The 17,089-nt window shown below is 31.3% G+C and overlaps 1 protein-coding gene across 4 annotated transcripts in view; it reads left to right on the plus strand.

Moving 5' to 3' along the window:
• The window catches only part of LOC118193674 (ankyrin repeat and BTB/POZ domain-containing protein 1-like), a 120,053-nt gene that overhangs the window by 63,208 nt on the left and 39,756 nt on the right, over positions 1 to 17,089 (plus strand). For all 4 annotated transcript variants that reach the window (XM_035364795.2, XM_035364794.2, XM_035364797.2 and 1 more), the window contains 2 exons: positions 630 to 675; positions 12,044 to 12,148. In XM_035364795.2, coding sequence (XP_035220686.1) covers positions 630 to 675; positions 12,044 to 12,148 — 151 coding nt within the window. The remainder of the gene's footprint in view (positions 1 to 629; positions 676 to 12,043; positions 12,149 to 17,089) is intronic.

Below are 17,089 nucleotides of genomic sequence, written 5' to 3' on the forward strand. Positions count from 1 at the left end.
CCTCAGCTTTCACTTTTGTACAAATTTAGTCCTACAATTTTATTGAAGTATTATTTATTATTTAGTTTCAATCTGATAATATGCATTCCAATCTACTAGGCATTATTTTAAAAAGCTTTCTGACCACTAAAATAGTGCTGCAGTTTAATTATTTTAAGTAATGAACAAGCATGTCCATTTCTTCAAAGTCCTTACACTGTTTTGTTTTTATATCATTGAGAAATGTTTATTTTTGCTATTTACAGCATCTTATTGAAGTATTGTAATGCATAAAACATTTGTGAAAATATTTCATTGTATGTGTATGTGTATGGATTTTCCATATTATATGAAAATTTCATTGTAAATATCGTAATAGGATTTTGTTGAAGTAAAGTATTTTTCTAAATATTAAAACTGGTAATTATTATTCTAAAACTTGTTACTATATAGTGAGGAATCTAAACATGTGCTTGAAAATTATGCAGACAACGTGCAAATTAAAAATAAAATTTAATATAGCAATTTTAGTGTTAAAATTTTATATCGATAGAAAGTAGCAATTTTATTGAATAAGCCTTTTTATTGGCTAATAGTTGTATGAATCTTTTTCATGGTTTTTAAAGTAGCTACATTAATTATTAATTTAGTTTACAGCTGCTGCATTGAAAGGTGTTTTACACTACATGTATACAGGTAAGTCAATAACATGTTATAGCGATATATCAGTAAAGTTTTTAAAAAACATGATGTATAAAACATTTTGTTGTAAGGCACACCTACTAGTACAGGGATGTCAAACTCATAGGTACACTTGGGCCAAACAAGGTTTAACTTTAGGCGGGCCGCAAAAAAAAAAAAAAAAAATCAATATTTATAGAAACGTAGATTTATTTTGAATAATACAACAAGAAAAATTTAATGTTTACGTCCTGATACTTGATATCTCTTCTCTACTATTATCTTTCCTATATTTCCTATATTATTTTGTTTGCAGTGATAACTTTCAACGCTGACCCAAGGTTAGCATCATTAATACAGTTTCTAATAGGAGGCTTATTACCTTTCATGACTGAAAATAACTGCTCGCACCGATAAGTGCTACCAAACATGGAAATAATTTCATATGCGAATTTTCGAGTATTTTCAAACCTGGCTGGTAAATATTTGTAAAATTCAGGCACGCCCACTTCAATGAATTTTGCTTTTAAATTTGAGTTGCATTGAATCTCGATCACCTCCATTTGCCTATGGCTGGGTACTGAGTCAATACTTATTGAGAAAATCGAAGAAAACAAAAAAAAAAATTGTCTTTGAGGGAACTAAAATCATTAAACCTCGTTTCAAATTCAGTTGTTAAATTTGCAATTTTTTCTGCGTATTTTTGATACAAACAAGTATCATCTAAACTTGATTTGTTCATGCTGCACGTCGGGAAGTGCGTCAAATCTTCATTTTTAAGTTGTTTTTCCCAAAGAACTAGTTGACATTTGAATGCTTTAATTATGTCAAACATGTTCGTAATGATATGATCTTTTCCTTGTAACGATAAATTTAAATCGGTTAAGTGTTTGGTTATATCAACCAAGAAAGATAAATCTTGTATCCATATTGGATCGTAAAACAAACTTACATCTTGATTTTTCGTTTTTAAAAACTGACATATTTCTTCTTTCAAATCCCAGAATTGTTTGAGAATCTTGGAGCAAGATAACCAACGTACCTCGGTATAGTAGAACAAACCCGAATATTCACTATCTAACTCACTTAAGAAAGCAGTGAATTGACGCTGATTTGAACCTCGAGATCTTATAAAATTTAACTTTTTTTATATATGACAAAACATTCTTCATATTTATTACTTTCATGCATAGAACTTCTTGATGTATAATACAATGCATATGAGGAATGTTTGAACTGTGAATTTCACTAAGTTTTTTTCTTAGTAATGCTACGAAGCCCTTGTTTTTCCAAGTCATTGATGGAGCGCCATCTGTAGCTACAGAATTTAATTTTGCCAAAGGTAGATTGTATTTCTGCAGAAGTCCAAAAACACAAGTAAATATATCTTCTCCTGTGGTAGTACCAGGCATCAATATTAGTTCCAGTAATTCCTCAAAAATGTTAAAATTCTTGTCACAAGAACGAAGAAACACTGCTAATTGAGCTTTGCCACTAATGTCCGTGCTGTCGTCACAGGCAATGGAGAAACTTTCGAAACTAGATGATTTTGCTTTGATCTGATCACTTAAATTCGTGGCTAAATCAGTAACTCTTTCCGCAACTGTATTTCGAAACAATGAAATTGATTGAAAAGCCTTCACATTTCCAGGACAAACAATTTCTCCAGCTTTCATTAGGCATTCCTTGATGAAATCATCGTCAGTAAAAGGCTTCGAATGTTTAGCTATCAACTCGGACAAGACATAGCTTGCATGTACCATCGCTTCACCTGATGATGTCATATGCCAGCTCTTTTAACTATTGTGAGCATTGTCATATACTTGATTAATAAATTGATGAACTTTTAACTACATATTTTTGGTCTTGTCTCTGTAATAAAACCAGTAATAATCCTTTAGGTTCTTCCATTTATTCTAGTTTTCTCCAAGGGGGGAGACTCTAGTTTAAAATATATCTATCAGCATATATTTTACGCAGCATCTACTATCTGTCTACAACAAGAATAGCTCCCACCACAGTGTCTGGCGGGTGGCAGTCGCTATAGCAACAGGGCTATTATATTTCAAATGGGGACGAACCAAGGGTTGCTTTATTGTTATTTTGTTTATGGCAACTGTCGGCTGAGGGGAAAAGAGTTTATCATTTGTCTTCTGGTTTCATCCCAGCAGCACGTCTTTTCTTTTAAGCTGTATATTATTACTTTTACCTATTTTTATTCTCATTGCTATATCTTTTGTACTGGTATTTGTTCAAATTTGCTTCTATTTAACTTGACTTTTGTAGTGCTTTTATAATCGCTATTTTTTTTTAATGCCCTTCCAGTTTAAGAAAGGTCAACCTTTAAAGTCTCAGGCACGTCAAATTGTGTACAATATTGCAGAATTTTGCACTTCTGAAGCTTCCGCGAACCCTTTAGTAGTTTCTCTTCCTTTAAGTGTTGAAGAGAACATCACAAGCTACTGGAGTATCGGAGTATACAATTAAAAAAATAAGCACAAAGTATCAACAATGGGTGAAAATAAACACCTGGAAAGAAACGTAAAAGCCCCATTGATCGAAAGTGCTAAATTGACAATTTTGACAAATGTGTTATACAGCAGACAGTACAAGACTTTTACATCAAAGAAAAGAAAGTGCCATCTGTATGGAAATTACTGTCTGTGTTAAGGCAAAAAATAGACTTCCTGTGGCAAAAAGACTCTGTGCAAAGTTTTGCGATCAATGAATTTTCACTGGAAAAAAATGCATTAACAAAAGAAAAATTCTTATCGAATGGCCTGACATTGTATTTTGGAGGAACAATTATGTGCGAGAAATGAGGAAACTTGAGGTAAGTGAAAGCCACATCGTTTCCATCAACGAAACATGGATTGATAGCAATTTAACATTTAAGACATGTTGGCAGCATGATACGGTTTTGGGCATACAGATAAATGTCAGTTCAAGAAGTAAGACTGATTGTTGTGCTCTTCCACAGGATTAATTCCAGGTGCTCAACTTGTATATAAAGCATCAGCTCAAAGTGAGGATTACAATGGGCAAATGAACTATGAAAATTTTGAAAAATGGGTTTTGAAAAAGCTTCCTCCAAATTTACGACTCCAAAGGTGTGGTATGCATAGATAATGCTCCATACCACATGAAAGTTGAAGTTCGGACACCCACAAAATATGCTACAAAGCAAACAATGGTAAATTGGCTGATGAGAAAGACAATATGCTGCGATCTCAAAATGCGAAAAGTGGAACTGTTTAACTTAATAGAATGCATTCGTCCTAAAAAGTAATCTATAAAATTGACAACATTATAAAATAAAATGGGCATCATGTTGTGCTTCTCCTTCCTTACCACTGTGATCTGAACGCAGTTGAATATGTTTGGTCATCAGTTAAAAGACTGATCAGAGAAAGGAATGTGACCAGGGACTTAAGCTTGGAAAATTTGAAAAGTTTGAACTCAAAAAGCTTTGAATGAAGTCACTTCCAAGAATGGTTGCAGGTGCACTGCAACCATGTGGAAAAAACTTGAAAATTCGTATTGGGACAAAGACGAACTTCTAGAAGAGATGGTGAATGCATTAATAACTCAAACTGCAGCAGCGATTCTGTTTCAAAAGAAACGTAATTTTGTGACAGTGATTCAGACGACTTTTCAGATGTTACACCTCTATGAACATCTTGAATGTTTTATTTTGGCCAGAGTGGATAAGATTATTAACAAAGTAAGGCAGAATGTTAGTAGTTCAGTTTGGCTCCAGTTTTGGCAAATGGGCAGGATGCATGGGAGTTTTTATGGTTTATTGAATGTGTAATGTGGATACAAGCCATGTCCTCACTGAAGGTCCTCCACAAAGGCATCCTTCTTCTTCATTTGATAGCCCTCATGTTATGAGGATATTTCTAGATTCAGTATTTTCTTTGCCACAATATAAATGAAAGCCTATGCGACAATGAGCCTTTGGCAGAGGCGACACCCCCCATGTGGATAATAAAGAACACTGCATGGTTGTTTCATTTCCCATTATTGTGTTCTTGGGGACCCACAAGCTATGGCATACTTTGCGTAAACACGAATTCTTAATCTTTAATGAAAATTAAATAAGCTTCATTTTATTATGAAAATATTAATACAAAATTATGTTAGTGCAAAAAAGCTCACTGCAGTTATAAAATCCAAATTTTGTATAATGATATAAATTTTGTATAATTTTAAATATAAAATAGGTAACTGAATTATTTAAAAGCCTTAACTGTGTTTTAATTTTAATATTTTATTATATTACAGTGTCTATAAAAATCAGCATAAGACATAACTGGGCACTGGTAATTAAGAGGCCCACCAGCGGCTGAGCAGTAAAGTCGCTGAACATTGGTAATTCGGTTTGAGATTCGAATCCTGCAAACGGGCTGGCTGCATGGGTGTTTTCATAGTTTTCCCCATCTGTAACGTGTATACCGGCCAGTTTGCCTTAGGAAGTCCTCCACGAAGGCATCCCTCCTCTTAGGCATATAACTCTGGAGGCTTTCCGTAATCATATGAACCAACTAAACCACTGGTAATTAAGGTAAAAGAAGTTTTGATTTTAATTCAACTTCCCTGCTTCCTTTTGCCATTAAATTGACCGGCTTTTGGTTTAGTCTGAAGGTATGGGAAAAGAAGAAATGTTCGCAAAAAGTATTTATTGAGAGCACGGGTATGTAAATAAACACTTTCCATATCCATTTAATGATGAAATTTTTAGTCATAATTAAAGCAAAAGAAATCAATTAAGAGAAAATTATGTAATAAAAATAACGGAACGTCATTATTAAGGCACAAGCAATAAATTAACGGAAAATTTTGAAATAAAAACATAGCAGAACGTCATTCAAAGACTGAAGAAATTGCTTTGAATGTTTACAGTAGATTAGCTAGAGGGGAGAATTATAAAAATTTAATTTAGTTTACATTTATGAAGTGTGTCTACTATATTACAGAAAATGGGGTATTCAAGTCGACCTTTAAGATGTCATCTATGAATTTGCAAGCAAACAAATAAGCAAAAAAGAAGCAAAATAATAGCATGATTTTTTAAATGTAAGAATTAAAATTTTTCTTCAAAAATAAGCACAGATTTTTAAATTTATTTCCCTACAAGTTATTTTGATATCTTTTTACTCATTGTACATCTAGAGAGACAGCAAATTCAGCGACTACCTAATGTGGTAAAATCAATGACCGTTTCTTGGCTGGAAAAGTTTTATCTATGCCAACGAATTTTAATTTTCGGAAATTGGATGTCGGGGTCGATGACAAAGGGTCAACGACCATTTTACTTGAAACTAAAACAAAAAGTGAATATCGCCAATTTATCTTTAAATGTGCCAAGGTACCAATCAGAGAATTAACTATTCAAGAGACCCCCTACGAAAAATGGGTCAGAGCTTGCATCTACAGCAACAGATAGCTGCAGACAAACTGGTGAGAGCTGTTCTTATGATAGACAGGCTGTAATAAACTGAAAACATGAAACAAAACATAGAAAAGCAAAATGTATTTTTATTGAAGTAATTTTAAATGAAAAAAGTTAATTATTAGATTGTTTCGGGAAGTACTTCATATAATTTGATCAATGATACCTGCAACATCAAAAAGGATTAGAAGAGGAGAGGATACATGATAGATTTTTCCCTTGGTCTCAAATTTTGTCAATTGATCCCTAGTTGAAACAAAAAAGTAAGCAGCATGTCCAAAGACAAGAAAGTAGAAATAGAAAAAAGTATATTTTGTGTTGCTTAATCAGATTTATGTATCACAAGTCAGTCTTGCATTGAGACAGGCGAAAGGTTGCCATGTGCTACCAAGGCATAATTTGAAGACTTTTTTTTTTCAAATTATTTGATTCAAGATACAGATCAGGAGTTCTGTATGTATAATATTCCAAGCAGTTTCCTTTTTTTTATCATATAATATTGATAATTTTATTTTCAGATGCGTACATTTACTCTTATGTTGCCTTATCTTCACATTCATCACATAAGTCGAGTATTGATTTGATTGCTCAGATGTCAAACATGTAATTGTTTCCTTGAATAATTATCATTTAGAATATTTACATCTCTAGAGGCTGCAGCCAGCAAAATGCATCTAGCAATCAACCAAAATAAAACTAAATACATGCCATGTAATAACAGCAATCCCTATTTTGAAATTGGAAATTACAAATTTGAAGCTGTTAGCAAATTTAAATATTTAGGATCAGAGGTTAATACTCTCAATGATTTAATGCCCGAGATCCATAGTAGAGTCATAGATGCTAACCGATGTTTCTTCAGTCTAAAAAATACTTGAAATCTAACTTCATTAGCAGAAAAACGAAGATTTTAATTTACAAAAGCGTAATCAGACTATTCTTACATACTCTGCTGAGACCTGGGCGATGACAGAAAAAGCTAAAAGTATTATTTCTGTCTTTCAAAGAAAATTTTTGAGAAGTATTTTTGGTGGCATAAAATGTAACAATATCTGGAGAAGAACTAACTCTGAACTCTATAAATGCTTTAAAGAAATAGATATAGTAAAATATATAAGGATTCAGAGAATTAAATGGGCAGGACACCTGTACAGAATGGATGAAAATCGAGTAACTGAAAAGATCTTCTCAGCCAGACCATTCAGCACCCGAAAAAGAGGGAAACCTAAGCTTAGGTGGCTCGACTGTTTGGAAACAGACTTAAGAATTTTAAAGATAACCAATTGGATGTCCATGGCCAGGGAGAGAAGAGCTTGGAATTCGATTCTGAGGAAGGCTAGGGCCCATCCTGGGCTGTCTGGCCATTGAAGAAGTATATATGCTGATATTTGTTTATGTTTGAGGGCAATTTAAAACTAAATATCTAAAAATTTAAAATCTGTATCTGCGTATGTTCATGCACTGTTAAAAATAATTAATGACCCAAGAAACAAAGTCTTTAAAATAGATGATGTTGAACCAGCCAAAATTATTTGTTTATAGCTTTGTTATTTTAATTAGTTGATTACCTAATTTTCAATTAATAATTATAATAATAATAATTTTCAATTAATAAAAATTAGTTTTTTCAAAATTTAAGAATTAAATAATCTGCTCAAAGAGGACTAAAACTAAACATATTCATAAGAGAATATACAGTCTTAATAGATGGGTTTTATTTTTCTTTTGAAAATAATCATGTAATTATAAAAAGCAAGTAATTGAGCTTAGTTATTCAGATTTTTGGCATACTATTTTGTTTTTACCCTCTAAAAATATAGCAAATTTGAGTTTTTTTTAACCTTTTAATTAAGTAACTTGTAAGTGTTGGTTATTAACACTTGTTTTAATTAATTTTTGAAAACAGCATTTGATTTTGAGATAAAATGTTGTTTTCAAACTGAGGTGGAAAATTATCATTTCTGTTTTGTTGTTCAAATAAAGCAGCATGCATTCAAATCTGTGTGATTTAGAATCTTTTGTTTTTTTGCATGTTTAATACCAACATTCTGAAATTTTTTAGCTGCATCCTTAAAAATAGATTTTTTTCAATTCCTTTGCCGTTAATAGCTTTTAAGTAGCTATATGATAAAATTTAGGAATACTGTAAGTAATAAATATTAGTCTGCATGACTTGCTAACCTTATTTAAAAAGAAATTTATACAGGCTTTATTTATTCTTTATCAAAAATGTGTATTACTTTTAATCTGGCTTATGATACTAAGAAGTCACATTATGACTGTTTAAAGGCCCATCTGTGGCCGAGTGGTAAAGTCGCCGAACACTGGTAGTTCGGACCGAAGTTCGAATCCCGGCAAACAGGCTGCATAGGTGTTTTTCTTGGATTTCCCCACATGTAACATGTACATGAGCCAGTTTCTCTTAGAAAGTCCTCCACAAAGGCATCCCTCCTCTTAGGCCAGATAAACTTTAAATGCTTTGCCATAATCAAATAAACCATTAGTGTTTAATATTATACATCAGATTAATAGTGTTTTCAATGTATTTAAGGACGTCTGCCTAGTGAATTAAAAATAGAGCCCCACAAACATGATTCCCAATTGCACGACATTGCATATAAGTTGATGATCACTTGTTTTTTTAATAGCTAAAATCTACTAGTCAAGCAGGACATTATCTTTGAAATAATATTGTGGTTTTTTTTTTTAATAGGTAGACTGTAAGTGCAAACAGTATAAGTACATTTTAATTACTGTATTATTGTAAGTACATATTTATGTGTTTGCCTATCCTATGTTTTCCTCTTTAGTTCAAAGATTTGATATGATATCTTAATTTTGCAATTTTTGTGTCTTTGTGATATATCTTGCAACCTGTATAATGAATTTCATGACAGATTTTCTTCTTTTCTTGGAAATTCCAATCTACCCCATTCCTTCTCTCAGTAACAGATTGGCTGAAGTATTAAAAAAATTGCCATGGATTCAGGTATTGGATGAAATGTTATGAGCTGTGAATAACCCAGCCCTTCTTCTGTAAAAGTCAACATTTTCAGTAACTCAGTCCACATTAAGTTGAATTTGCAGGACCCTACTATAATAAATTTGTATATGAAAGTATATTATTGAATATATCTTTCCATTTTAAGTTCAGGTCAGTTTTTCTGTTTAAATTAGCCAGGACCAAATGAATATGTTTTCTAGTTCTGGTGCTTTCATGAGAATTTAGATTTGAATACAATATGTTTGTGATTTTTGCCTCCTTGTAAAGCTTTAACAAAATCCCCCCCCCCCAAATCGTTCATAGTCTTTGCGTACTTTTTGTCATAAAAATGCTTATTACCTCATATATTTAAAATATTGAAATTTACTGTGCACTTGCTGGCCTTCAAGTTTTTTTTTAATATATATATAGATAGATAGATAGATAATTTTTACAAAAACAGTTCTAGTTTTCTAATTTTATACATATATTTTTGGCAATTTATTTTGTTATGATTACAACAATTTGTAACTAAGCATTTGTATGTAATGTATTTTTTAATTTTAATTAATAATTTTTATGTAGCGAGCAAAAATAAAATTATGGTAATTTATGTCAAATGGTGTAGTAAATTTTTTCGTGCTTACCTTATATCATTTTTCTTGATTTGACCTTGCTTCTCCTCCAAAAAATCATTTTTCTTTTCCTTTTGAAGCTATCACACTGTGTTTTTTACTGCACAATATATAGTCAGGACTGTTATTTTATGGATATATTATTTCCAAAGACAAAAATTCTCCGATTCTTATGGTTTTAATTTTTATTTTTAACTCATAAACAATATGTGTAGTTATAACATTTTTATACTGCATTGAAAACCATTTGATAATTAATTTTTATGTACAGAGGCTGTTGGCACATTTTTTAGATGATTTTTCATTGTGTTTACAAAAGTATTTTACTTAAAATTTCTGGTTTTTGAATGTTCATTTGATATCCCTTATTCTTCACTGTTTTTCTACTCCATAATTTCCAAGAAAATAAAACCTTTTTTAGTATCTAAAGAGGTATTTTATCCAATTCCTCTTGAACAGCTTTCCAAAGTCCAAGTGGGATTGTAAGTCGATGTTTAGACAATTCACTTTCTAAAAGTCCAAAAGCGCAAAAATTCGTATATAATACCTCAGGAAATTTACTAGAGATATGAGTGAAGGGTTTGGCCTTGACACACGTTTCTTGTACCATTTTTTCCAGGAAGTTAATAGTGGATTTTGACATGCAACTCCTTGCTTTGTCTTGATGCAGTTCTACTGATTGATGGGTGTGTGGGTAAAGAGAATGTATTTCATATTTGAAAAGTGGATATAAAATATGTTCCTGATAATATGTGGATTTGACGTGAACAGTTTTCTGCGCTCTCTTTAATTTTTATTTGCCATTATATAATAAATCCCTTTAAAAAACTTTCTGTAGATTCTTTGAACTATCTTTATTCTTCTCTTTGATGATATAAATGGATCTCTTTTTATTTTGGTAATTTAAATATATCCAAGATTCATCTGCTGTGACAATGTTTTCCCATTTTTGTTTGAATAATTGTTTCTCATAGAGAATTCTGTAGTGCATTTTGCTTTCAGGTGTATGTTGGGGATAATGTTGATACATATTACTTTTTTGGCCATTTTATTGTTCAAATCAGCATTAATCCCTTTAATCAACATTATTCCTGTATCTTATTTAATCCCTTTGTTTACAGTTGACACTGAGCATTTTAATGATTATAAAACTTACTTCGCAAATTGCCTTTTAACATTAAAGTTCTTACCTTTGCAACATTTGAAACATTCCGTTTTTCCTTTAAATATGTAATTTGAACAGTTTTTCACCTTGAACTCAAACTCTGATGCTTCTTTCCTTGTTCATAATATTATCTATCATTGCTTTAGATATGGAAAAATCATAGCTTTCACAGCATTTTTTGTAACTAAGTAAGAATTGTTTTCTTCATAAAGAGCATGAACATAACCTTCCTCAATTGCTTCTTTATAAGTGCTATTTTGCATGAAATAAAAATTGCCTAGTAGTGAACGATAATTTACGTTTACAAAAATATAGTTGCAGTTAAAAAATTTTTCTAAACACGTGATTTTTATAGCAAAGCAGAGTCACCTAAAAAATGTGCGAACAGCCTTTGAATATCCTGCACTTATCTTCAATATATTCAACAATCAATAATTCCAATATTGTGATTCACCTGAGAGATGTGTACAATAAACTAAAGTAAACCACAAATGTAGGTGCCAAGAGCGTAGTCAATTAATACTGGATACTCAACATTTTAAAGTGGGGATTTTAGATATTGCATCAACACTGATTACAAATTGTGTTAAAATGTCTGTAGCTTTGTATTTAAAGGTCCATATTTCTCCTTCCCTGAAAATAAGGGTAAGATTGCATTTTTTTTCTTTTGAAGAGACTTAAGTTTTCCTTCCTGTTTCTGAATTTAATATGCCTAATAACGCACATAAAAGTGTGAAAATGTCTGTGACTACAGTGTTATGTTTGTTTGTTTTTTTTAATAGTTTGCATTGCAGTAAAGTTTTTATTCATATGCCATTGAATTAATCTTTGCAAAGCACATGAGGACTGTTTATCTGAGCTCCATCCTACTTTTAAGTGCAAACGTTTTCGGAAATGGAATCCAAGGATCTGATTTCCCTCTTCTGCTATCTTCAAAGTTTTATATTCCATTTCTCTTATTTTTTCTGCTGCCTTTGTTTTTACTCAAAATAATCCGCTTTTGTATTAAGGAATATTCTCATGGTTTTAGGATTTCTGAAAAGTAATACTTGGTTTAATTATTTCTGTTGTGTTGCTACTTTTTAATATCTTCTGAAGTTACTTTTTATATGATTTTGTTTATTTATTAATTTATTTTGTTGTAGGTGAAGTTGAACTAAATATCAGAGATAAAGACGATTTTATCTTTTTGGCAAATCACATAGGCTGCAGCTACCTTGGCAATGAAATTGAAAAATTGCTGAAAAAACGTAGGTCATATCTTTAGAAATTATTTTTTTGCTTTTAGTATTTAAGATTTAGTTTACAATTTATATTATTGAAGTTATTGTCTGATTGTAACTACACATTATGTGTCTGGTTATTAGATATGCTAAAATGTATATTATTAAGACTGTTATTCTTTATTATTAATAGGAAAACCAACTTGAATCGGATGATTGGCAAAAATTTGTTCTCAAACAAAAAACAAATTTATCAAATAACCCTGATTTAATTACACTAGCTATACTTGAAGTCAATGGCTTTTTTATTGATATGCATGTACCTTAATAACTATTTAATTGACCTGATACTAGAATAACAAGCTATCTTATCTGCATTCAGTGGGTACAGAAAATAACAAAGGAAACTTTTTGAACAATTTGTTTAAAATTTTGATAAGACAGTACAAAACATAAAGCACATAAACCTGCTCCTAGCAGTATTCAATAAAATCTAAGTATTTAGTCTAAAACTTAAAAAACTTTAAAACTGACATTAAGACATATTTTCATGTCCTGAGATTAAATATTTAAATAGAAAACATATTTCATTGACTGTTTCAGTTCAGAACAAATTCTTCAAAACATTTTTGTAAAAGTCATAAGGTTCATAGTAGCTGCAGACAAGCAACCCTAATGCTGAACCACATTAACACTACAGTGGGGTGCACCAATAGTCACTAGAGCATTTTTTTAATTCATAAAATGAAAATATGGTGTGGACTAAAATTTTTGCCATGAACTCAGACTTTTGGCAATAATAATCAAAACAAATTTTAAAATTTTGCTGACAATAGAAAAGTGCCATACTGTCATCCTATTCTTTGGATAACATGTACTGAGAAAAAGCTTGTATAAATGCAATATACAGTAGAACCTCAAGATACAAGTTTAATTCATTCCAACATTGAGCTCTTATAGTGAATTTCTCATATGTAGAAACAAACTTCCCTACTGAAAATAATGGAAATTCAGTTAATCTATTCTGCACCCCTAAAAATATCAACATAAAAATTAATTTTTATGATAAATAATGTTGCTAAATAATATAACCGTAGTTTACCTTTATGATAGCTTCAGATGCCGACCTTTTAACTGCTTCTTGTTAATCCACACCTACAACAACTTTTCAGCATCTTTTAGGAGTTTTGGACAGTGCTTGGGAGTAACGGAAACTCCTTTGGCTACATCAAGTTTCTTAATTTCTTCCTTCTTCTTCAGAATAGTGCAAATTGTCAATGTCGAAAAGCTGTAAGTTTCTGCCAATTCCGTCACTCTTAAACTAAGCTTGTTTATGTATGATTTCTTTTTTAATTTCAACGGCCATGGCTTCCTTATTTTTCTTTTCAGCACTATCTGAGGCAACAATCTTCTTGGGAGGCATCGTGAAATAATTATTTTCACGTAATAAACAATTGACTCATGAGAGCACAAACACGTAGATAAAAAAACACCGAGTGATCTGACGAGGAGATTCTCTGAGTCGAGCTGGATTGGGAAATGTCACTACGCATACCAACAGCCTGGCTAATTGCTCGTTACTCGAATCAATGCCGATATTTAGAGACAAATTTTTCGCTCATACTGTCCTCGTATGTCGGATTTCTCGTATATATAGGTGCTCATAATCTCGAGGTTCCACTGTACTTAATTCATTACCCAGTGTTTCTCTCTACCAAGTGTTTTTTGTGTCCCCAACCACAGAAATCATGTTCTGCAAATACCATGCATTTATACATTAAGCAATGCTGTCTTTGGCTGCAAATTCATCATAGATAGCATCTTCTAATTATGTTAAGAATGATGGGTCTTATTTACAGCTTTATCAACAAAATGCCTGTTGAACAAAAGTAGCTACACTTTTGTGTAAAATAGTTATTTCCTTTCTATCTATCCATATGAATTTTACATAAATTTTTATTACTACAGTGAAGATTTAAATGATCTAAAATTATTTAAAAATTTTTATCAATATAAAAATGATTTAAAAGTAGTAAAATCATTTGTAATTAAATACTAAAAAGCAAAAAGGTTTCAGTAAGAATATGTAAGGGTGTAGCCCTCTGATGGGACTTCAAATAGATGCATAGCTAAAAAATCCATATGTATTAAGTGTGGCAATTGAAGAAGTCAGTCAGTGCATTATGAGCAACTAATCAATCACTGGGGATCAAATACCATTATGAGGAACTGCTTCCCAGTTGCTACTATGTTAAAGGTTGCACCATCTTTCACAAACATGCCAATGCCAATGAGATATATTTTTTTCTGTCAAACTTGGTGCTACATTTCTGCATAACATTTTAAGGGTGTTAGGTGTTTAAGTGAAACCAGAAAAATAAAATCTTAATGTAAAATGAGAGCCTTACATATTCTTACTGAAACCTTTTTGCTTTTTAGTATTTAATTACAAATGATTGTACTACTTTTAAATCATTTTTATATTGATAAATAATTTTAGATCATTTAAATCTTCATTGTAGCAATAAAAATTTATGTAAAATTCATATGGATTTTACATATAGAAAGGAAATAACTATTTTACACAAAAGTGTAGCTATTTTTGTTCAACAGGCATTTTGTTGATAAAGCTGTAAATAAGAATGTTGCAATGCTTACTAAGCAGATTAAGATAGAAAGAAACATAGAAAGAATAAGAGCAAATTCAGCATTTCTAAGTTTTCTAATTCACAAGAAGTTCGTTAGGAATGAAAAGATTAAATTATAAATATGAGCTGTTAGCCTTCCAAGAGCATAATTGTGGCACAAGTGTTTATAACAAGAATTTAGCATTACTAGAAATAAACAGATGTAGATATGAAAAAAATCAATGTTAAATGTTCTTAAAACATGTGTATATGAAATAATGAACATCATGTGAATGTAACTTTTGAACACTGACACTGAAACTCGGTCTGGGGTTGCAAGCTTAATGGGCTGGTCGTATGGGTATTCTCATGATTTTCCCCATGTGTAATGGGTATATAAGTCAGTTCTTCATGAAGGCATCCCTTCCCTTAGGCAGGTAGCCCTAGTGTGCTTTGCTGTAATAAACTAAACCAAAAAATTACATAAAAGTTTTAAATACTCAACCTTCTCACAATAAAAAGTAAAGTTACTCAACTTTATCACTGTGAAGAAACACAATATACCCTTTTAAACAAAATCTGGAAAATGGCTTAGGCATCTCTTTGAGTTGTGTTAGAAAAACGCTTTTCCCATCAAACTTGTTTTTTTTTTTTTTTTTTTTTTTTTTACTTTGCAAGCATTTTGTAATTGTAATAACTAATTTTTCATTTCAAATCCTGCCCATAAATCAGACTTGACTCACAACATTTCTATCTCCCACATAATAAAAATGATGGTTTAAGCAATTAGCAAAGACTTCTGAAATTATTAAATTGAATTATATTGTACCTCTCATTGTTACCCCAAATAAGTTTGTGCCTGTGATTGAATGACATGATCATTCTGTTCAGGTTATTAATGAAGATATGCAATCTTTGCTGCCACAGTATACTAGGATTTTTATCCTTATGGTTAAATCTCATGAATGCATGAATTATGTGAATTTTATGAGTACCTTCACAAAAAATATTCATGCTAAATTTTTTGGCTGCCCTAGTTGCAATTACCTGAAGGTCTGTAAAGCTGAACATTTTATTACTTCCAAATATTTGAAACCAGTTCATGTTGTCATTAAAGGCTTGCCCTTCAACACGCAAGAAAAATGTTACTGCAAATTCATCAAAAGAATGAGATATCACAGTCGCAAAGTGCTACATGTTGCTAAATACAAAAATGTTACAAAATTTTCTTTTTTGAATACTTTGTTGTGAAATTATTAATTAGATTTACAGAACTGAAGATTACATGCTATGATATAAACTAAAAAAAATTTTTTTTTTCATGGATGATTACTCATTAGACAATTTCCATTTCTCCTCAATTGTGTTTCTCAAACCCAACTGCTAGTGCTCACAAAATTGATTAATAGCCCAAAGGCGAAGGTAAAATCAAAAATTCATATCCTAATACTGTGGACTACTTTTATAGGTATCAAACTTCATTATATTTTTGCATTAAGTTTTGTGGTAATAACTCTCAAATATCTCTTAAACCTTAAAGGTCTGAAAATGGAACTGGTTTGCCCAAGTTGCCACATTTTAAAGTGATAATACTAAACTTGTATCAAAAACTGAATAATAGTAAAATATTCCATGCAGTATCAAACTTTTCACTATCACCTTATGCCATCTAATTACTTACAAAACAAAACTGAGATTTTGGAAACAATGAAGAACATTACCAAACTCAAACAAGATCTTAGCAGAATTCATCTGACTGACTTGTTCACTAAAATTAAAGCAGATTTGAAATTTTAAAAATTACAGATCCCATTGAAAAATGTTTCTTAATCCTAATCTTAGAGGAAATAATATGAACAGTCTTAATATCCTATTTTTTTAATCCACTTATCTCTGTCCTGACCTAATTTAAAAAAAAAAAAAAAAAAAAAAAAATTATAAAAAGCTTGTTATGAAATTTTAGCATGCTTGTTGTTGGTAAATTTTAACTATTTTAATCCTGAAAGCTGTTTAAACTTCTAGAACAAGATCCTGACCTATCAGCCAAAGTCTGTCTCCCATCTCAGTTAGTTTTCACCCACATTAAATTCAGACTTCCGATCATTCAGGCATTTAAGTGCTTCATGAAACTTGACTGCTTTGATGGTAAGCAAAGGGGGAAAATTGTTTATAGTTACTTAGCTTATACAAAGCGGTATGTGTAAGCTGATTATGAAGGTTGTGGAAAATAATGACATTGGGAAAAAAAGAAGCAGAAAGTAAGGCACCATCGTTTTGCAGTAAGGGAAACAAGGAAGTATCATCAAGCTAGGAGGGAAAAATTTCCTTATGACAGCCATAA

Source organism: Stegodyphus dumicola, chromosome X1 (genome assembly GCF_044657685.1).
Source record: "Stegodyphus dumicola isolate Sdum_Otavi_A_Nest chromosome X1, ASM4465768v1".
Taxonomy (NCBI): Eukaryota; Metazoa; Arthropoda; class Arachnida; order Araneae; family Eresidae; genus Stegodyphus; species Stegodyphus dumicola.